Source organism: Apaloderma vittatum, unplaced genomic scaffold, assembly GCF_000703405.1.
Source record: "Apaloderma vittatum isolate BGI_N311 unplaced genomic scaffold, ASM70340v1 scaffold49, whole genome shotgun sequence".
Classification (NCBI taxonomy): Eukaryota; Metazoa; Chordata; class Aves; order Trogoniformes; family Trogonidae; genus Apaloderma; species Apaloderma vittatum.
The window spans coordinates 1-22,806 of NW_009735523.1; the positions used below are offsets into that span (position 1 = coordinate 1).

General features: G+C 42.2%; 1 protein-coding gene across 1 annotated transcript; it reads left to right on the forward strand.

Annotated features, from left to right (window-relative positions):
• Positions 1-94: 94 nt before the first annotated feature.
• On the forward strand, positions 95-15,296 carry ACRC (acidic repeat containing; the record flags this gene model as incomplete). Its single annotated transcript, XM_009876597.1, has 6 exons — positions 95-514; positions 1,898-2,069; positions 3,113-3,257; positions 7,098-7,236; positions 11,460-11,664; positions 15,044-15,296. Coding segments are annotated over 6 exons (1,334 nt in total), but the record flags the coding sequence as incomplete, so codon positions are not given.
• Between the last annotated feature and the right edge of the window lie 7,510 nt (positions 15,297-22,806).

Sequence of the window (22,806 nt, forward strand, 5' to 3'; positions counted from 1 at the left end):
TCCTTAAAACTTAAGTTTGATTACAACATTAAGAGAAAGACAGGTCTCCTAAACGAAATTACCAAGACGTTAAGCTTTTTCTTTTGGATTGCAGCACAGAAGGATATTCAGACACCAAAGAAGTTGATGAGTTCTGGAAAGAAAACCACCTTCTTCCAAGAACTTCAGTATCCAGAGGCTTCTAGTGACACTGAAGATTCTGTCTTTGTAGAAAGTTCATGGCATAACTATCAAAAAGTAGAAGACTTGAAAGAGAGTCTAATGTGCATAAAACTCCCACCCCCACAAAATCTGAAAGAGCCAATTTCCAGTGGCAGTGACTTAATTGTTAAAAGGAAAGAGAGAAGCTGTGAAAAGAGTACAGAAAATAAGGCACTACGACCAAGTACAGAGGTAGTATCAGATAACTCAGATGACGAATTTGAATCATTAATAGAACGAATAAGGAAACGAAGTACACCTCAAAACTCAATCTTAAGCACAAATAAAACTGTCAGCTGGCCAAGCACAACAGGTAAGCAATCATCCTTCGCTAACTTGCAAGCTACTTATTAGCAGCAGTGTTAATTGTCCAATTTGTGCCATTTGTGTGGCATATGCTGTAGAAGTGCAGCCCAACATCTTGCAATTGAATTTTGTGTAATCAGAAATTATTCCTCTGGGCATTCTGAAAAGTGGTTCTGCTAGTCTTGTGATATCAAAATCTAAATTTTTCACTATGGCTTGTTTTTATAGTTCTTAATGTTGTAGGCATTTTTTGTTTCTAAAGTTGTTCTGAAAACAAATCTAACCTGTTTTTTAATGATGTTAACTATTTTTTTTCTATGTGTGATGGCAGTTATAATACAAAGCTGTCATTTTTGTAAGACAAATTTTTAGCAGTTTAGATACGGTTAATGTAGTATTTGGGTTTGTATTTGACTTAATTTTATTTAAAATACAGTTTATAATGAGAATTTCGTAAATCAGTAACTCCTTTTCTCCTTCGACAAACTGAAGTGGGCTTCAGCTCAAAGACTGCAAAGGAGGAAAAGAGCTACTTCTGAGTAAGAGCAGGTGAAAATTAATCTTTTTCTAGGAAAGTAAACACAGACTGCCTAGCTCACTAACAAGAACTAGTTCAGGGCAGGTAGATCTATGGAAGAGGATGGCTGACGGCATAAAAAAATTGCCCTTTCCCAGGGCATGTTTCTTTTTGAAATGGAAAATGTAAATGTGCTCTATAAAGCATATTCTAGAAGTGAGCTGGTAGCTGCATCGGCTTCTCTGTGTATGACTGAATAGGAGATAGTTGGCCCAAACAGAGAAATAGCTATAGAAAAGACAGCAGAGAGACAATGTCTACTGAAACTGCAAACCTTGAAGTGGTTCTTGATTTCTGGTGTGAGGGTTAGTTATTTCAGCAATCTCTCCAGAGGTGGACTAGGGAGATAGGCAGCTATCTGATCAGAACTTGCATGCGAAACAAACAATGTGACTTATGGTACCTGACAGAAGGTTAGAATGATTTTTTTTGTGTTCAAATGATGTCTCTGCATTATTGCTCCCAATGTGCTGGTGATCTATTTTGAATTGGTGGAATGTCACAGAATTTACATGTCACTGCATTTGCCTGAGTGAAGTCACAAGTGTTTTTACCTCCATCTCCTCCTAGCTGAATGTTTGAAAATTTTGAGTTTGCTACTCCTTCACTGAATAGTAATTTTTGTACTATTTAACAGCAAATTACTTTTCCATCAGTTGTAAAAGCTTTTGCGTTCACATATGCACAATAAGGGTGTGTATGCTGAGGTGGAATATTTTACTTTTTTCATTGTTGTCTGTTACCTGGTTGTTGACATCTGCACTCTTGATTTTTTGACTGTGTGTAATCCTGTGACTTTTTCTGTTAAACTAGAAAACATCAATCCACCCTGTGAAGTTGCCCAGCCCTTGAAAGGGGAGGAATTCGAGACACCAAGGCCAAATTCCATTTTACTTCCAGAAACGCCTTCCAGGATAATGGCTTCTGCAAGAATTCCTAGGAATGAATTCATCAATTGCTCACAGTCAGCAGAGACAGAGAAAAGGTGTTTCTCCATCTTTACTATTTACTGTTATGCCCATCCACTATAGATGAACAAAGAGATGCTAAGCACTTTACCTAGAATGACATTGTGTTTTTTCAGGAACCTAGAAAATTCTGCTACCAGTTCAGCAACTGTTAATGGTTAAGTAGCTGGAAATCAAAAGTTTTCAGTCAAGTATGTCAGGGAGTGTATAAGCAAATCTCTGCTTAGAGTGATTGATGACAAATCTGATAAATGTAAAATCTAACATGTAAATGTTAGCTCTCTTACTCTTCCATATTTTGGCATAGCATACTTCTAATGTGTGCTGGCAGCTACCTGCCTCTGAAAAATATATCAAAATTAATTCTACTAGTAATTCATGCCTTTTAACAAGCTTGTCTTGGTATTTTTGATCTGTATCTTTATAACTTGCAGAATTTATGTTTCTTTTTCTATATGTGGATGCAGCTTAAGCTTTTCAGAAGAATGCCTTTCTCATTTCTAATAGCTGCTTTTGTTCTACCTTTTAGCCATTTAGTCTTTTTACAATTTCGTGTGCCGGAATAAAACCTTTAAATGATGTCTTCAAAGCTGATGCTTTGTCAGAATGCTGTAGTATTGGACTTAGTAATCCTAGTGGAATTCTGAGGATTCCTGTAACATCTTTGGCTATGTTTCTGAAAATGCATCTTTATTGTGGATGACCATGTTAGGGCTGTTCATATGTTGATCAAGTATTGGTATAATCGTGGCTCGCTGTACCACAAAGATGTGAGCCATTCTCTTCCTACTTAGGAGTTCTCCTAATCTAGTTTTATGAATTAATGAAATAACTGCAGAACTACTGCAACAACTCTGCCCCTTCATACCCCCTAAGGGGAAAGAACAGCATAGGTGTGTGTGCCCCACTGGCCTCACAGGTGCAAGCTAGTGAAAAAGAGTCAGGAGAGGTTTACGTCAGTGGCAGCATCCCAGAGATCTTTATTTGCTATGAAGTGGCTGTTGTTTTTCAATGTGGTAACTCTCTACTTCAGTAAACTGTTTTATGGCTTTTCTTGCAGGCTTAGGCTGTGCTCAGTGCCTGGCTGTTTCTTGCAAGATCTCTCAAATCCGACTTCCCACTATGTGAAGTATTTCCAGAAAAATAAAGAGAAGCTGGCACAGAAGCTCTACTGTCTGTACAACGCTACCATCTTTGAGCAGAAGGTTGGGTTCAGAACAAAACCTACAATTCTAAAATATATTGCTCCTCACTTTTTGATGTGATTGCTCTTTATCCTCTTTATTTAGTAGAAGTTCAGCTTTATAGCAATAGCTTATACTTGAATTGATTCAACTGATCTCTTTGGAAGGGGTTTGTCACTGTTGTGATGCAGCTTTTTTCAGCATGGCTTGCTTTGCCAGCTGTAATGATGTACCATCCTTAAGTGAGCAGCCTGGATGTTGTTGAAGAGTCCTTGACAAGAGAAACTGCTACATGAGAGTCCTTGGATCATTTTCATCTTTGAAGAGGTTACTGATATATTTTAAAAAGGGAAAAATGACCCAGGGGACTACAGCACAGTTAGTCTCACCTCTGTGCCTGGCAAGATCATAGACAGGATTCTCCAGGAAACTGTGCTAGGGCTTGTGGAAAATAAGGCAACTGGTGACAGCCAGCATGGCTTCACTAAGGGCCAATCATGCATGCCTTCTATGATGGGGCTATAGTGTTGATCGATGAGGAAAGAGCAACTGATGTAATCTGCCTGGACTTGCGCAAAGCATTTGACACTGTCCCACACAATATCCTTGTCTCTAAATTGGAGAGATGTAAGTTTGACAGATGGTCCACTTGGTGGATAAGGAGCTGGCTGAATGGTTGCACTCAAAGCATTGTGGTCAACGGCCCGATATCCAAGTGGAGACAAGGGGCTCGAGGTTGGTATTGGGACTGGTGCTGTTTAACATCTGTGTCAGTGACATGGACAAGGGAATTGAGTGCACCCTCAGCAAGTTTGACAACACCCAGCTGTGTGGTGTGGTAGGCATGCTTCAGAGAAGAGATGCCATCAAGAGGGACCTGGACAGGCTTGAGAGGTGAGCCCATGCCAAACTTGTCAAGTTCAACAAGAGCAAGTGCAAGGCCCTTCACCTGGATTGGGGCAATCCCAAGCAGAAATACAGGCTGAACAATGGAGTGGATATAGGGTAGTTCTGCAAAGAAGGAATTGGAGGTGTTGGTGGATGAAAAGCTGAACATGGGACAGCAGTGTGCCCTCACAGTGCAGAAAGACAATTATGTTCTGGGCTACATCAAAAGAAGCATGGCCAGCAGGCTGAAGGAGGTGAATCTGCCACTCGACTCTTGTGAGACCCCACCTGCAGTTCTTTGTTAAGCTGTGGGGCCCCCAATGTAAGGAATGCATAGTCCTGTTGGAGCAAGTCCAGAGGAGGACCACAAAGATGATCAGGTGTTGGAGCACCACCCCTATGAAGACAGATTGGGAGAGTTGGAGCTGTTCAGCCTGGGGAAGAGAAAGCTCTGAAGAGACCTTATAGTGGCCTCCCAGTATTTAAAGGAGGCCTACGGGAAAGGTGGGGAGGGACTATTCTCAGGGAACATAGTGATGAGGGGTAACGGTTTCAAACTGAAAGAGTAGATTTAGATTAGCCATTAAGAAGAAATCCTCTTCTGTGAGGGTGTGAGACTGGAACAGCTTGCCAAGGAAGTTGCGGATGCCCCCTCCCTGGAATTGTTCAAGGCCAGGTTGAATGGGGCTTTGAGCTGCCTGGTCTAGTGGAAGGTGCCCTGCCCATGGCCAGGGGGTTGAAACTAGGTGATCTTTAAGGTCCCTTCCAACCCAAACCATTCTATGATTCTATGATTTTTATTTTCATGTCTTTTCTGGTACTTCCGTAGTCAAGCTCAGCAGCCTGGAAATGTTTCTGTTGCTTCTGTCTGGTAGTAGAACACAGGAAAGGCAACTATGGCCTTCTGCTGCTGAAAGACAACGTTGCTGTCACATCCTGCCCAGGAGAGGGGGACAAGTGACTTAGATCCGTAATTCCCCAAGGGAGTGGACCAACGGTGAGACAATTCTCAAGGCCCATACACAAACATTTATTAATTTCTCACAATGTATAAATTGGACTCATGATAATTGGTTTTAGTTACATGACACATTAGGGCAGGCAGTATACTATGACTAAATGATAAATGGGATAAGACTAGATATACAACAAACTACAGCATGCTGTGTGTTACTTAAAGATAACAAGGAAAAAGGACATATAACAACTTCTAATAGGCAGTATTATACTTCATGATTACAAGATAGAAACCAAGTATAAACTAAGCAAGCAGTATGATAGGCCTTGCATTACTTAGTGAGAAAGGGGAAAGGGAAAGAAAGAGAGAGGGGAGGCGGGGGGAGGGAGAGAGTGGAGGGAAAAGGGAGAGAGATCACTGTTCCTGCATTAGTCCTGCCAATAGGGGTTCAAGGATACCATCGTCTTTACTTCTGCACTGCTTCTCCTTGTCGTCATCTCGGTCCACATGCTTCTGTGTCTTGCTGCTTCTTCTAACTTTCTGCTTTATCCCACATCAATTTATACACACTTTTCTACAATCACATGTTCAGTATGCCACGTAGAGGAGCAAGGTCCTTCGTTGTTTTTGATAATCTTCATTAGCATATTTATTGCCTTACCTCCTTGGGAGATATGCTATGAGACAAGGCCATCCTGCCTTTGCAAGATTCCTGATCTCACGCATATTTGGGCCGAGGCTGTTTGAGGCACCTGTTTCCTGCTTTCCTCTACCACATTCCATTTGGCACTTACCAGTTTGCCACACAGGACCAGAAACTGGTCTCATTTTTGTCCAAGAAATATTTAAGGCAAACGTTCTGTGCATCTGTCTGCTGCAGTTGCCTACTACCATTGTTCATTCCGCATTCATGTGCTAGTGTTCTGCAGCATTGCTGCAGCCTAACAGCTAGTTGTATCACAATATTCTTGCCTGCAGCTGATGAAAGGCAAGTGTCAGAAGTGTATGTTGTGGTGCAAGGAGCTGATAAAAGTACTTCTCATTTTTGTTAGGGCATGTTGCCTCATGCTTAAGTCATGCTATATTCGGTCGTCATTCATTGCATGTCTGCCATTCTGGAACAGATTTAAAAGCTGCTTTTGCTTTGAATAACAATTTTGGGTGAACCTAGAACTAGAAGTTGTGTTTCAGAGAACTGCTGTTTTGACCTTTATGTCTTCTGGGATACTGAAGACCCTCCTCTGGTGAGAAACATCCTTGAGAGGAAAGACACTGTCCTCCAATAATGATTCCAGCAGTTTCCTTCAGGAAGGAAAATGTTTCTCTGCCACTGAGAAAATGTTGTTGAGCTGTTCAGGGACAGGCTAAGGTCATGATTTACTTAAAGCTGAGCTGAACAGTCTCACGATTGCTGAAAACAAAATATCTTGCTCCCCAGTGCTTCAGCCCTGTAACTGCTGGCACTTATTGCAGTTCGACCATTTACTTAAGCTCAGTAACTATTTTAGATGACAGAAACCTGTTAATAAAACAACAGAGCTAACCAAGATAGATACGACGAGGGCTTGAAAATCAGGAGCAGCACAGAGGATAGGCAAGGGATGATTATTCACCTGTACAGTGTGAAGGTGAATCAAATTAAAATGACAAGTTGCAGGTTCAGAACAATCGATGCAGATGGTATTTGACCTGTAAATTACTAAGCTGTAGAAATTCTCATCATAGACTATTGTGGATGCTAACAATGTGTTTGTATTCTTAAATATACACGCTCTCCACAAAACACCAGGAAACAACTTTAAGGGCTGTTTAGTGCAAATGAAATGCCTGCGGTGCAGTGAGGTGTTGTTGTATTAATAACTATCCATGAAGAGTGGATTTGCATCTTAAGTGCCAACACTGTTAAAGGCACTAACAGACATCCTGTACTGGCTTTGCAGTAAATATAAGGGGAAGCTAGAGGATGATAAGATAGGTAAGAGAGCGCACACTATATGTACTGTTTTATTTTTCAGTTACCAGAGAAAATGGTAATAATCTGGAATAAGAAAATGAGAAAAACAGCAGGATATTGTGTAACTGGGCAGACAGAAGGTCCTGAAGCAAAGCGTTATGCTCGCATAGAACTTTCTGAGAAAGTGTGTGACTCTGCAGGTAGGTAAAAGAAAAGGTAAGTTGATTCTTCTTTGAGAAAGCAACTTCTTTATGTAAAACCATGAATATGAAGTTTAAGAAATCTGGAACTGGACCCTGCTTTGAAATTTCATATTATCTTGAATAAGTGGGTACTGTAACTGTAATTTCTTCTCATCACCTCCCACTGAGTCAGTGGTGTGCCCAGGTGGCCAAGAAGGCCAATGGCATCCTGGCCTGTATCAAAAATGGTGTATCTAGCAGGAGCAGGGAAGTAATTGTGCCCCTGTACTCGGAACTGGTGAGGCGACAGCTTGAGTACTGTGTTCAGCTTTGGGCGCTGCAGTATAAGAAAGACATTGACGTGCTGGAGTGGGTCCAGAGAAGAGCAATGAAGCTGGTGAGGGATCTGGAGAACATGTCTGATGAGGAGCAGTTGAGGGAGCTGGGATAGTTTAGTCTGGAGAAGAGGAGGCTGAGAGAACTCATTGCTCTTTACAACTACCTGAAAGGAGATTGTAGTGAAGTGGTTGTTGGTCTTGTCTCTCAAGTTACTGCTGATAGGATGAGAGGAAATGGCCTCAAGTTGCACCAGGGGAGGTTTAGATTAAATATTAGGAAAAATTTCTTTACTGGAAGAGTGGTGAGGCATTGGAACAAGCTGCCTAGGGAAGTGGTGGAGTCACCATCCCTGGAAGTGTTTGAAAAATGTTTAGATGTGGCACTTTGGGACATGATTCAGTGGTCATAGTAGTTTTGGGTAAACAATTGAGCTTGATGATCATGGAAGTCTTTTCCAAACTTATTGATTCTATGATTCTAATTTGGTGAAATGAATTTTGCAGTTACCATAGGAGAACCAGTTCTGTAATTAATAGAATATTTTGAAGTAAGCTTAATAAATTTTGAGAGAGATAACAGAGTTCTCCAGGATCTGTTTTTGAGTGCCTAGCAGTCCACAAGTGCTGGTCAGCTTTTGAGAAGCACCTTTTTAGAAGCATAGGAGCAGGCAATTCCATTGTGTGGGCAGAAGACTGGCTTGGCTGAGCAGGGAACTCTTTTTGGGAGCTCAGGAGCAAAAAGATATTGTATGATCTCTGAAGGCAAAGTCAGTTTTCACAGGAAGGTTACAGAGCTGTGGTTTTGTAGTGAGAAGACAGAAGGCTCAATTAGAGTTGAAATTGGTAGCGTTGTGTCAGATAACAGAAGTGCTTTTTTAAAGCAAGAGGAGCTTTAAAGAAACCATTGGACTGACATTTCTTGAAGACAATCATCTGAGTAATAGGCATGAGGAAAAAATGAAAGCATGCAATGCTGCTTTTTTTTTTTCCCCCCACCTCCATCTTTAATAAAACTGACATACCTTGGGCTGTACAGTCCTCTGAGTCAGAGGACCATGAGTGGGGGGACAATGTCATTCAATAAATTCATCAGTGGTCTGGAATGCAGCAGCTGAATGCACCATTAGCAAGTTTGCTGATGATACCAAATTGGGAGGTGCTGTTGACTCTTGTGAGGGACAAGATACCTTGCAGGGAGCTCTAGATAGATTGGAGCATTGGGTGATGATTAATTAAGTTTAATAGGCTGCATTCTGCACCTAAGATGAAGTAACACTAGACACAAGTATAAATTGAGAGAAGAGTGGTTGATGAGCAGCTCTGCAAAGGAATGTGGGGGTGCTGGTGAGCAGCAGTTCAATATGAGTCAGCAATGTGCCCTGGTAGCCAAGAGGGCAAACTCCATCCTGGGATGCATCAAACACAGTATAACTAGCTGATCAAAAATAGATGATTATCCTGCTGTATTGGTGTGGTCTCACCTTGAGTACTGTATGCAGTTATAGGCCTCACAATTTAAGAAGGATGTGAAGGTACTTGAATGCATCTAGAGAAAGGTAACAAAGCTGGTGAAAGTGCTGGAAGGAATGTCCTATGAAGCAGCTAAGGACTTTGAATTTGTCCGATTTGGAGAAAGGAGGGGTGACCTCATGGCTCTCTAACTTCATGAGAAGGGTGAGAGGGAGGTCCTGAGCTCTTCTCCCTGGTGTCCAGTGATAGGATGTGTGGGAATGCTGCCAAGTGGCACCAGGGGAGGTTTACACTGGGCATTATGATGCATTTCTTTACCAAGAGGGTGGCCAAACACTGCAACAGGCTTCCTAGAGAGGTGGTTGATGCCCCGTGCCTGGCACAGTGTTTAAGAGTGTCAAGGATTAGAGCTGGGCCAGCCACTAAACACTGACAGATGCCCTCCAACCACCCCTCCCGCATCTGAAGGGAAAAGGAGTGAGTAAGGCAAAGAAACTTACAGTTTGGAAAAGAGAACTAAACCAGCTTTAATAAAAACAGTAGTACTAATAAGGAAAATAACAAAAATAATGAAATATATATAAATATGTACAAAACTGATATGAATCTGACTCCCTCGTCCTGATAGCAGTCACCACTGATGCTGCAGAGCAGGCAGGCATTGGGCAAGTTACAGGCTCAGCAGCAGAGGGAAACTGATACAGGATCTGGATTCAGGAATTTGGGATCATGATAAAAGGCAGAAAAACAGAGTCCTCTTCAGAAGCCAGCCATTGAAGAAGGTGGCTTAACCCCTGTGATCCCTGAGCTTTATGACATATATGGAATAGAATACTTTTGTTGATCACCTGTCCTGCATGTTCCTTCCTAGAGGTGCAACCTTTTACTTCCCAGCATCCACAATGTGTTACACAAGATTTAGCAGTGGTCTTGGTCACTATGAGAGCAAGTATAAGCATAGCCTTTCTGCATACCAGTCCTTGGTAGTAACTATATAAACATCAGGTGTTATCACTTATAGTAGCAGGCACTGTTTGCAAAAAGCCATGATGTTAACTTTATAAAATGCAGTCACTTAGAAGAGTCTTAGCAGAAAAGTAAAATAACAGAATTGGTTCTGTTTAGCTCAGACCAGGACAGAGGCATTTGGACAATGCCCTTAATAATAGGCTTTAACTTCTGGTCAGGCAGTTGGACTAGATAATCATTGTAGGTCCCTTTTGAAATACTCTAATTGTGGAGAGTATTCTGTGTTCTCTTCTAGTTGTTTCTGGATGGAAAAAATCATAGTTACAAAACAATCAGTGAATCTTGGTCTAAATGAAGGTATTTCAGGTCTTGTTAAAAAAATCAAACCAAAACAGAAAAATCTCAAACAACGGAAAACATGATGTCATAGGTTAGGGCTTGGCTGGCCACTAACCCGGACAGATGCTCTCTAACACGGACAGATGCTCTCTAACCCCCTCTTCCTCCCGCCAAATGGGAAGGGAAAGGGAATGAGGCAGAGAGACTTACGAGTTAGAGGAGAAAAAAAACTGGAACAGCTTTAATGAAACAATAATAGAAAATAATAATGGAATGATAAAAGTAAAGAACTATATAAAATTAAAGATAGTAGCCCGATATCAAACCCAACTCCCTCCCCTGATATCAATCACCACTGATGCTGCAGAGCAGGAGGCACTGGGGAAGCCCCAGGCTCAGTGGCGGTGGGAGCTGGATACAGGGAGCTGGATTCGAGAAGTCAGGATCCGGATCAAGAACAGGAGGTCAGATGGAGTCCTCTCTGGACACTGGCCATTGCAGAAAAAGAACAAAACTCTCGTGATCACTCAGTTTATACTAAATATGATGTATATGGGATGGAATACTTTCATTGGTCACCTGTCCTGTCTATTACTCCCTGGAGTTCAACCTTTTACTTTCTTGTGACCCCTCTTACTACCTGGCACCTCCAGCGTGGCACACAGGAGCCGGCAGTGGCCTTGGTCACTATAGGAATAAATATCAGCAGGAGCCTTTCTGCATCCCAGTCCCAGGCAGTGACTGTAAACATCAGGTGTTACCACTGCCAGTAGCACACACTGTCTGCAAAATCATGCTGCTGACTTCAGAATGTGCAGCCTTTTAGAAGAGACTAAACTGGAAACTAAAAATCACTAAACAGGACTGGGGTTTTAGCTAAACCCAGGACACATGAATAGATTAAGCATGCAGGGAGGTAAGTAGGATGCAGAGCTAAAGTTCATCACAAAATTGGAAATGCATTGAGTAAGACCTTGTTTGGGGGCATTTTATCTTATCAAAATGTGCAATTCCAATGTGCAAAATAACTTTTGAATCTTAATAAAGAATGAATGTGACAAAGGATGAGTCTTTACTTCCCCATACCTGACTAATGTTCTTGTCTTTTGTTTGCCTTACCTCAAGATCGACTTCGAGATACACTAATCCATGAGGCTTGCCATGCAGCCACCTGGCTGATCAATGGTATTCGTGATGGGCATGGACGATTCTGGAGATTCTACGCCAATAAATCAGCTGTGATTCATCCAGAACTGCCAGCTGTGACTCGATGCCACAGCTATGAGATTAATTACAAATTCTTTTATGAGTGTGTTATGTGCAAAGCTATGTAAGTAATGTTTTGATCTTGCATATGACTCTGTACTAACTGTTTCTAACTTGGCAGTCTCCTGTGTCTAGAAATTATGGGTCTCTTAAACCAAGAAGCAGTTTGGATATTCTCTTGAGTTGTCTCTTCACATTTCCTGCGTGGAACCTCACTGCGTGTTTCTACATGTTTGATTCCAGATCGTTTCATTTCCAGTTCAGAGGTTATGACAGGCGGAAATATCTTCTCCAATGATCCTCACCCTTGGTGATGATTAAAGGTCTTTTGGAGGTAGTAAGAGATCAGAACACATGCCTCAGCTTTGAAGGACATGGTTGCCTCCCATGTGGATGCTCTCACTTTTCAAATGTTGCTCAAATGATGTAGATTTGGATTCACCTTTTACTATTTTTAACATTAAGTGAACTTATGAAGGTTTTTGGCCACTTATCTTTGATTTCATGATCAACACTGATCCTATTGTAGTCTTTCTGTTAAGGGGTGATATTTCCACTCTTAACTAAGTAGTACATTAGGAGTAATACTTTTGGGTCTACACCAATTGAGCAATGATTGAATTTGGCACATCCCTGTAGAATGCATGTAAGTAAAGTATTACACATTTCAAGTTCTTTTTAAATCTATTTACTTTTTACATCTTAAAGTAATATCTTGAATGTGCCATGACAGCAATCTAGGTTTGGTCTAAGGGAAAAACAGTCCACAAGAGATTGCTAGACTTGGCATGGGGGACTGAGTTACTTTTTTATATGCTCATCCTTTTAAAGACTATAGTAATGGACTTCTTTCAGCATCAAAAACAGACTTAAAAAGCAGAATAAATCGCCATTAAAAATGACAAAAAGTGTGACAGTAATTAGATATTGGAACAAAGTATCAGAGGAAGCTTTTCCTGATGACTTTGAATTAAGATGAAACATTTTTACTAATCTTATATCTTTGCTATGGTAGTGCTAAATGAAATGTAGAGGCTGACAATAGAATAATTTCTATTGGTTTAAAACTATAAAAACTATAGTCAACTTTCTAGTTAATCTTTTAACTCCTGGACTCTTCCAGACTGTGTATATATTAAAGGAAAAATACGTGTCTTCAGACACACAGATATGAGTAGCACTGATGTGAAGGACACAGATCTACTGGATTGCAACACTGGTCATCAAACCTCTGTCTGTCTTACTGCATTTGTGAAAAGAGAACTATGTATGTTGCTGAGATCAAGCAGAAGAAATAGTTGTGATAGTAATTTCACAGGTTTCTTACTTTCATGCATATGGAATGTGTTGCCTTTTCTGGAAGACTATAGCTCACCACATACAGAGGCTTCTGTATGTAATGACTTCAGTATCAGTGGGAGAGCATGAAATTTAGTGAATTCATTTCTGCATAGCCCAGGAAAGTAGCTGACAGTGGTGTGATTTATGGGGTTGTTTCTTGGATTAGTTTTCTTAATTTTTTTAAAAACCACTGTTTTTCCTGTTGTGTTAAATGCATCCAGATTGATTTTGATACAACTCCAATTGAATTACGGTAAGACTGGTGAGGAGGTTTGTAGGTATACTTACATGACTTGCACTCAAGGTGTCAAAAAACATATATCATGCTAGATTACTGCATGGCCTTGTGTGCTTGACAAGGAGCACACACACGTTTAGGTAACAGAGGCCTGGCATAGATGTGGGGATATCTCTCACATTCCTGCCCTGCAAAGCTATCATGTGAGTCCTGGGAACTCGGGCAGAGCAGCAAGTAAAACATAACAAAGCAGTGGGCTAAGTACCACACGCTTTCCAGCAAGGAGAGATTTCCTTATGTCTGCGCTGCTGCTTATCAAGCTGCTCTTGTGATCGCTGCCTGTATGCCTCATCTGGGTCCTGCTGCAAAGATTCTTCAAATTCTCAGGTACTTTTTGCATTTCAGTCATGGTTTGTGTTTTTTCCTGTGTCCTGCCTGGTTTGGCCCACGCAGTTACAACGTTCAGAAAGGACACTGTTGCTTTCTAAACTCTGTCCTCAGAGAGGAGTGTAGGTGTGGCTAGATCTAGTCTTAGTCCCAGACTTGGTCGATGATTTATGTCTAAAGGATTATGCATGTAGCTACTTATTACAGTGAGTGTTTTTCTATCAGATTCCTCTTAAAGACTTAGAGTCAACTTGCCTATCAGAGTCCCCCAAGGACTTGCACTGAAACAGTTTTTCAGAGTTGAATAGGTAGATAATTTATTAAAGCAACAGATTTAACAGTTTTGGAATTGCCATTTATAAATACATTTGTTGTGTAAGCACTAAATATTCTACAGCTAGCCAAATTTAATCAAAATACGTAATTCATTCATTCACTCGGGCATTATCCACAAAAAAGAGTTGCAGTTTCTTACCAAAAGAGGCATCCCTGGTAGCAGGGAAAGGAGAATGAGTCATACCTGCCAATCTGCCTAGCAGCTAAAATCAGTATTTCCTTTCAGTTGAGATATTGCCAGGGAGCCAGATTTATACTCTTGATGAGATGGGACTTGAGTGCTCTAACAAAGCTTGTTATATTGTTGGCAAGAAAAAAGCAGGGGAGGAAGCGAGACTTGGTTGCTTCTTTGACTTCACTGAAACAGTGGTGGACTTTGAGGCTTCTCAGTTGCTATTGTTGCCAGGCCTTATCTGAGCATGTAATCAAAAACCTCTACATCTGTCTTGTTTCTTGGCCAGATAAGCAAGTTGTTAACTCTTATCCTTGCTAAAACCCTGTGTGAGATAAGCACATTAACTCTCCTCTTGCTCAGCTCCCAAACTCAGTAATTCTTTGTTGACTTATGGTCACTGTGGATTGACACAGGAAAGGCTGATAATTTCCCACAATTCTTCTTCCACCTCTACTCCTCACCCCTCCTCCCACTCCCCTCCTCCACTTTAGGGGCTAAATGCATGTTTAGAAAAGGATATATGGGATTTTTTTTTTTCCTCGGGATACATGCTACTTCCAGAAGGAATCTATATTTCATATATGAAAGAATCTTTGTGAAGTGTTTGATTATGCAAAACATTAGTTGCTTAGATGCAGCAGAGCACTGAGAAGATTTGATGGTGATGACTTTGAGGAAAAGCTCCAACAGGTGGTTGATACCTGGGCTGTGAAGGTGTTTCAGAATGTTGTAGTGCTTTGTACTGCTAGGCTGAGAGTAAGAGAGACAGAGGGAAGGAACCAAGCTGAAAAGGCAGTGGAAAAAATTTCTAAGGTAGAGAATCGTGTAATACAGATTTGATTGCTCCACTGTGTCAAGGATGTAGTCTGTTTCATGTTCTAAAATGGGAACTTAGAAGTCTGACCTAAGTAGCCTGGCAAAAGAGAAAGGAGCCCTTTCTAACAAGTCCTTATTTTTTCATTTCAGGATTGGACGTCATTCCAAGTCTCTGGACACAGAGTGCTTTGTGTGTGCATTCTGTGGGGGGCAGCTGACCCTGAGTCAGCCCACTCGAAAGGATGGCACTCTTGCTAGAACACATCTAATGCCCTTTGCAAAGTATGTGAAAGAAAACTACGGACTTACTGAAACAGAGCAGCATGGCCTGAGTCATGCTGAAGTCATGAGGAAACTCAGTGCTGATTTTGCTTTAAAAACTAGGTTTCAAGATTCCTTGTAATATCTCAGTACACTTCCTTTCTTGATGCCTTTTAAATTTTGTATGTAGTAGTAGATGAGCCTAATGAGCCTAAGAATGTCTTTCAGAGGATTCCAGATAATTTTACTATTTTAGCATTAAATACTTCTAATACAGAGCTTAAGGCCTTTTCTAAAATGGGCAAGAGTGAGCAAGAAGCAATGATGACAGCAAGCCCATGGTGATGTACAAGTTAGTCAGGATATCCTTATTAGACTTAAGACAAACACCACCTGTGCCTGGGAGATGCCCTTTGTGGGACTGACTCTGAAATTTTCTGAATGGCATTTACACATAGCACTTCATAGCAAGTCTTCAGTGACTTCAGTGAGCAATGGATCTACTCTTTCATCAACATAGCTCATATGCTATAGACTCTGTATATGTACTGAAGAACTGTTAGGTGTACATCTGTCTGGGATTGCCAGATGGAAGGAAAATCCAGATGGAAGGAAAATCCAGGCCCATGAGCTGAAGCCTTCTGATTCTGTTTGGATAACTTCCAGGCAGGAAAAGGGGCAGATCTGAGGAAGGCTTCAGGCATTCTCCCAAGGAAAGTTTTTTGAGTGATCCTTGGCTGTGTTTGTTAAAAAAGGTAGGTACATGATGCCTCAAATCTGTTAGAGAAAATGTTTCTGCAAAATCCTTTGGCCCTTAGTGAGATCAAAGCTCTTTCTGATTAAATTTTGATTGCAGTTGCACCTCTGTAACTGAGATTTTGTAGAAGCTTAAAGTAGATGCAAATGACAGGTTGGGAAAATCAAATTCAAAGACTTTCTACCATAGAATGAGATGGTCTAGTCAGATTACTTGTCTTTCATGTAGAACATGACTGAAAATCTATTGTAGTATTTGTTTCTGCTGTGAGGAATTACTAATCAGAGGATTAGTAATTTTGAATAATCAATAAATCGCAATTTTATATCAACTATGGCAATGAACCAGGCTTCTGTGTTTCAATTTAACTACAACTGTGTAGGTATAGTATGTGAAAGCTTCTGATTTCTCCGAGCTAATTTTGAGTTTCACTTAAAACAGATCATAGAATCATAGAATGGCCTAGGCTGGAAGGGACCTTAGAGATCATTTAATCCAACCTCCCTGTCATGGGCAGGGACGCCTCTCAACGAGATCAGAGAACACATGGGGACCGAGTGGGAAGTGAGCATGTGACCTTGGCGTTATCAGCACCATGCTCTAACCGACTGAGCTAACCAGCCCCTGCTTATTGTTAAGAATGTCTCTCCCTGCTCCTCACCTCCTGTCCTGTCTTTATCAGTCCTGTAACACTCCAACTGAAAAAGAAATATTAGCAGCTTATGAAGGAGTTTGAGCTTCTTCAGAAATAGTTGATTCTGAATCGTGGCTCCTGCTGGCATCTCTATTGCCTGTGCTGAGCTGGATGTCTAAAGGAAGGGTCTTCTGTGTTGTAAAACTGATGCTACATCAAGTAAGTGGGTTGTACTGATAATCATAGAATTATAGAATTGTCAGGATTGGAAGGGACCTTAAAGATCGTCTAGTTCCAACCCCTCCGCCATTGGCAGGGACATCCCCCACTAGATCAGGCTGCTCAGAGCCCCATCCAACCTTGTCTTAAAAACTTCCATGGATGCAACAGACTGGAATGGAAAATCCTGAGTGCCTAGCAATCTTAGAAGGGATCATGGACTGGCCAGAGGGCTGAAACTTTGGAGTGTTATCAGAGCAGGTAGCTTTTGCTGAAGAGGCCCCACTGTATAGTAAATTACTTGCACATGAAACCAAGTAAGCCCTGTTTTATTGTGGGAAGACATTGGAGATGGAAAGCTGCTGTGTGAGTTCCTGTACAAGTCTCTGACACTGCTGAAGGAAAAGGTGAATTGGGTCAATTTGCAAAAGTGAAAGCCATCCAGTTGGCTTTAGATATTGCTGCATGAGGAAAATCTATACTGACTCGTGGATGGTAGGAAATACTCTGTGAGGCAGGCTACTGCAATGGAAACAGACCACCTGGTAGCAGAAAGGTAAATGCTTCTGGCCTTCTGAATTGTGTCAGGATATTGCAGCTCAGTTAGAGAACCTGGTGGTAAAAATATGTCATGTAGACGTGTAAAGAAGGAGGTGACGAGCGTGCCCATATCCGAAAAATAAATCCATGTGCATAATCAAATTAAATTTATTTATGGAATGAAAGCTCCTCCAAATTTAAAGGTTTGGGGATCAATTGAAAAGAGCAAAACCACCAGACTTCAAAAAAAGAATGATAATTCAGAAATATGCTCACCTTGGGAAGATGAGAAGGGTCTCCACCTCTCAGCCTCAAGGTTGGTCCTTAGAAAGTGCCCCTTCTAAGGGGGATGTTGGACTCTGACCTGCAGGCCAACTGCTTCATGGCACCTCCGACTATGACCTCTAGCACAGCCCGTTTTAAACTCAGTTGAATTTGAATGGTGGTCAATCAAGCCATATTGGCCTCTAATTGGCTGCCAGCCAGCACTGTGGGCGTGTTTCCAGGTCGGTGAGCTAGTTTCGAAACTAGCCTAGGTAAATCTGCCTGGCTTTTCGTTTCAGCAGATTCTCTGAAATCCGCCTGGCAACTCTCAGCTAGAGGTGGGGGGTGAAGCACCTGCCACAGGATGCTCACACACCCAAGACTTGTGCCATTGAAGAACATCGAAACAATGAGCTGGTGGACCAGGCTGCTAGAATTGCAGTAGCTTGGGTGGATTTGGAGTGGGAAAATAACAGTGAGCTATTTATAGCTCAATGAGCCTGTGACACGTCTAAGAAGGGATGCAGCATAGGAATGGATTCGTGATCAAGGGTTGTGTCCTGAGTGAACGCAATCACAGATGGAGCCCAAAGTCATAGATTAAATGAACACAATGAAGATTTTATTGACATTCATGGACATTTTACAGGAGGTGGTGGTCAACAGACTAAGGGAATGGTATCTCAGTGTATATATATGCACCCTAAAGAATGGGAAAGGAGAATGAAGGTGGTGGATGAGGGATGTATTGTGATAATGTGAGGCCTGAGCATGATATAAATGGTATGGAGTAAGGGGTGGGAAGTGATTTTGGCTGGGATAGAATTAAATTTCTTAGTAGTAGCTTGTATGGCACTATGTTCTGGATTTGTGCTGAAAATAGTATTGGCAACACACAGATGTTTTAGTTAGTGCTGAACAGTGCTTAAATAACATCAAGGACTTTTCTGCTCCTAACGTAACTCTGTCAGCAAGTAGGTCGAAGGTGCACAAGAAGTTGAGAGGGGGCACTGCTGGGACAGTTTACCTCAACTGACGAAAGGGCTATTCCATGCCATATGACATCATGTGCAGCAATAAACCTGGGGTGTAGAAATTGGCAGGGGGCCTGTTGAGTGTCCACTGATTGATAGTGTGTAATTGTTTTCATTTGTATCACTTGTTTTTCTTGGGTTTTATTTTCTTCTTCCTTTGTTTTTTTTTTTCTTACAATTTCTAAAAAGAAATTATTAATTATTAAACTATTTTTATTTCAACCTATATGTTTCTCACTTTTACCTTTCTTATTCTCCTCCAGGTCCCACCTAGGGGGAGTAAGCAAGTGGCTGTGAGGTGTATAGTTACTAGTTGAGGTTAAACCATGACAAGGGTGAATTAATTTTTCAACCTGTGACAACCGGAGCTCCTGAAGGATGCCATGAGCAAACATGATGTGCTGGAGCAGCTGGAAACCCATGCGTGGGTGGGGGCAGCAAAGGGGGCAGCCAGAAAATGAGCCAATTACCTTGGCCAAGGAGGCTGAGAGTGACAAAGTGCTGTCACAAGGGAAAGACATCATCATCTACTTCTGTGTCAACACCTAGGTCATGGACATCTTCCAGGACTCCCAATGACATGGGCACAGGACAAGGACCTGTGACTGCTCAGCAAGCCCCTGCAATGGTGGCCTTTTTTATAAAGAAACAGCTATCAACACCTGAACGGATTGGTTGGTGTAAATGTTTCTCTATAAGTTTATTGCGAAAGTGATAACGTGTCTCCTGGAATTACCTAGCCGACAATGCCATCCCCAACAGGAGCTACAGGGGCATTCATGCTCTGAAGCAATGCAGCTGAACTGTCAGAGAACCAAGTATCTAATTAGTCAGAAGTGATCTTTAAGATCATTTGGTCCAACCATTAACCTAGCACTACTAGATCACCACTAAACCATGTCCCTAAGCACCAGTTCAAGATGTTTCTTAAGTGTGTCCAGGGATGACGATTCCCCTACTGCCCTGGGCAGTCTGTTCCAATGCCCAATGACCCTTTTGGTGAAAAGGTCAGCCTAAACCTTCCCTGGCACAACTTTCAGCCCTTTCCTATAGTCCTATTGCTTGCTACTAGGGAGAAAAAGCTGACCCACTCCTCTCTCCACCACCTTTTCAGAGAGTTGTAAAGAGCAATAAGGTCTGGCCCCCAACCTTCTTTTCTCCAGGCTAAGGAATCTCAGTTCTTTCAGCTGCTCTTCATAGGACTTGTGTTCTGAACCTTTCACAAGCCTCATTGCCTTTTTCTGGACATGCTCTTGCACCTCAGTGTCCTTGTAGTGAGAGGCCTGGAACTGAACTCAATACTGGAGATGTGGCCTCACCAGTGCTGAGCACGGGGGGGACACAATCACTTCCCTACTACTGGCCACAGTATTTCTAATACAAGCCAGGATGGCATTGGCCTTGGCCACCTGGGCACACTGCTGGCTCGTATTCAGCCACCTATCAACTAACAACCCCAGGTCCTTTTCCAATGTGCAATCTTCCAACCATACATCCCCGAGTCTGTAGACTTCCATGGCATTGTTATGACGCAAGTGTGGGACCTGGCATTTGGCCTTGTTGAACCTCCTACAATTACCCTCACCCCTTTGATCTAGCCTGTCTAGATCCCTCCACAGAACCTCCCTACCCTTAAGCAAATTGTGGCAACTGCCTAACTTGGTGTTATCTGCAAACTTTCTGCCCTTCCACAGACCCACTACCTTTAAGGATCTGAGCTATCTTTCCCAAACTATCCTTCACTGATTATATCAAAATCTAGGTGGAGCCGAGGTACCTAATTTTGCAGACGAGCTTCAAAATAGTGAAAGTCCACCGCTTGTGCTCTCACAGAATGTAGCAGGAAGTAAAGCTGATGGTGGTCTGCATCTATCTTGGATTGCCCTTCCACAGAACTACTAACTTGAAGGATCTGAGCTATCTCACACAAAATATCCTTCACTAAAGTTATCAAACTCAAGCCTGAGCTGAGTTGCCTAATTTTGGAGCCTGGCTTCAAAACAGCGAACGTCCAGCAACTCCTCTGACAGAAAAGTGCCAGAAAGGAAAGCTGGTGCAGGATGCATCTCTCCTGGATTGCCCTTCCACAGAGCCAATAGCATTAAGAATCTGAGCTATCTCTCAGAAAATATACTTCAGTGAATATATCAGAATCTTGATGTAGTTGTGCTCCAAAATTTTGGAGACTAACTTCAAAATATTGAATGTACAGCCTTTGCTCCCACAGAGAAAATGGCAGTAAGGAAAACTGGTGCTGGTCTGCATCTCTCCTGGATTGTCCTGCCACAGAACCACTAACCTTAAGGATCTGAGCTGTCTAACACGAGATATCTTTGACTGAATCACAAACTTCAAGCCTGATCCGAGCTGCCTCATTTTGGAGCCTAGCTTCAAAGGAGTGAAAGTCCAGCATTTTCTCCCACTGAGAAGGTGCCAGTGAGGAATGCTGGTGCTGGTCTGCATCTCTCATGGATTGCCCTTCCACGGGACGACTAACATTACGGATCTGAGCTGTCTCTCCCCAACTATACTTCAGTAAATATATCAGAATCTAGATGTAGTCGTGTTCCAAAATTTTGGAGCCTAACTTCAAAATAGTGAATATACTGCATTTGCTCACACAGAGAAGGTGCCAGGAAGGAATGCTAGTGCTGGTTTGTAACTGCTCTTCCATACAACCATTAACTTTATGGATCTGAGCTATCCCTCGAGAACTAGCCTTCACTGAATATATCAAAATCTAGATCATAGAATCATAGAATTACCAGGGTTGGAAGGGACATTAAAGATCACCTAGTTCCAACCCCCCTGCTATGGGCAGGGACATCCATCACTAGACTAGGTTGCTCAGAGCCCCATCCAGCCTGGCCTTAAAGACTTCCAGGGATGGGGCTTCCACGCCTTCTCTAGGCAACCTGTTCCAGTGTCTCACCACTCTCATGGGGAAGAACTTCTTCCTAAACATCCCATCTGAACCGATCCATCTCTAGTTTTAATCCATTTCATCTAGTCCTATCACTTGCTGACATCCTAAAAAGTCCCTCACCAGCTTTCTTGTAGGCCCCCTTAAGATACTAGGAGGCCACAATAAGGTCTCCTCGGAGCCTTCTTTTTTCCAGACTGAACAACCCCAACTCTCTGTTTTTATAGGACAAGTGCTCCAGCCCTCTAATTGTACTCGTAGCCCTTCTCTGGACATGTTCCAGCATGTCCATATTTTTCCTGTAGTAGAGACTCCAGAACTGGACGCAGTACTCCAGGTGGGGCCTCACAAGAGTGGAGTAGAGGGGGAGAATCACCTAATTTTGGAGGCTAGCTTCAAAATAGCAAACGGCCAACACTGGTTCCCACAGACAAAGTGGCAGGAAGGAAAGCTGGTGCTCATCTGCATCTATCTTGGATTGCACTTTCACAGAAACACTAAACTTAAAGATCTGAGGTGTCACACCCAATGTATCCTTCGCTGAATTTATCAAATTCAAGCCTGAGCCGAGCTCCCAAATTTTGGAGCCTAGCTTCAAGAGAGAAAACGTTTAGACATTGCTCCCACAGAACTGTGGCAGGGAGGAAAGCTGGTGCTGGTCTGCCTCTCTCCTGGATTGCCCTGCCACAGAACCGCTAACGTTAAGGATCTGAGCTATCTCACATGACATATCTTGGATTGAAGTCAGAAACTTCAAGCTTGAGCTAAGCTGCCTCATTTTGGAGCTTAGCTTCAAAGGAGCATACGGTTAGGCTTTGCTCTCAGATAAGGTGGCAGGAAGGAAAGCTGGTGCTGGTCTGCATCTATCTCAGATTGCTCTGCTACAGAACCACTAACATTAAGGATATGAGCTATCTCACATGAAATATCCATGACTGAAGTCACAAAATTCAAGCCTGAGCTGAGCTGCCTCATTTTGGAGCCTAGCTTCAAAAGAGCATATGATTAGGCTTTGCTCCCAGAGAAGGTGTCAGGAAGGAATGCTAGTGCTGGTCTGCATCTATCTTGGATTGCCCTGCCACAGAATGTAGCCTTAAATGTCTGAGATATTGCAAACGAGATATCCTTGCTTGAAGTCTCAAACCTGAAGCCTGCATCAAGCTGCCTCATTTTGGAGCCTAGCTTCAGAAGAGTGAACATTTAGCCTTTGCTCCCAGAGACAAGGTGGCAGGAAGGAAACCTGGTGCTGGTCTGCATCTCTCCTTGATTGCCCTGCTACAG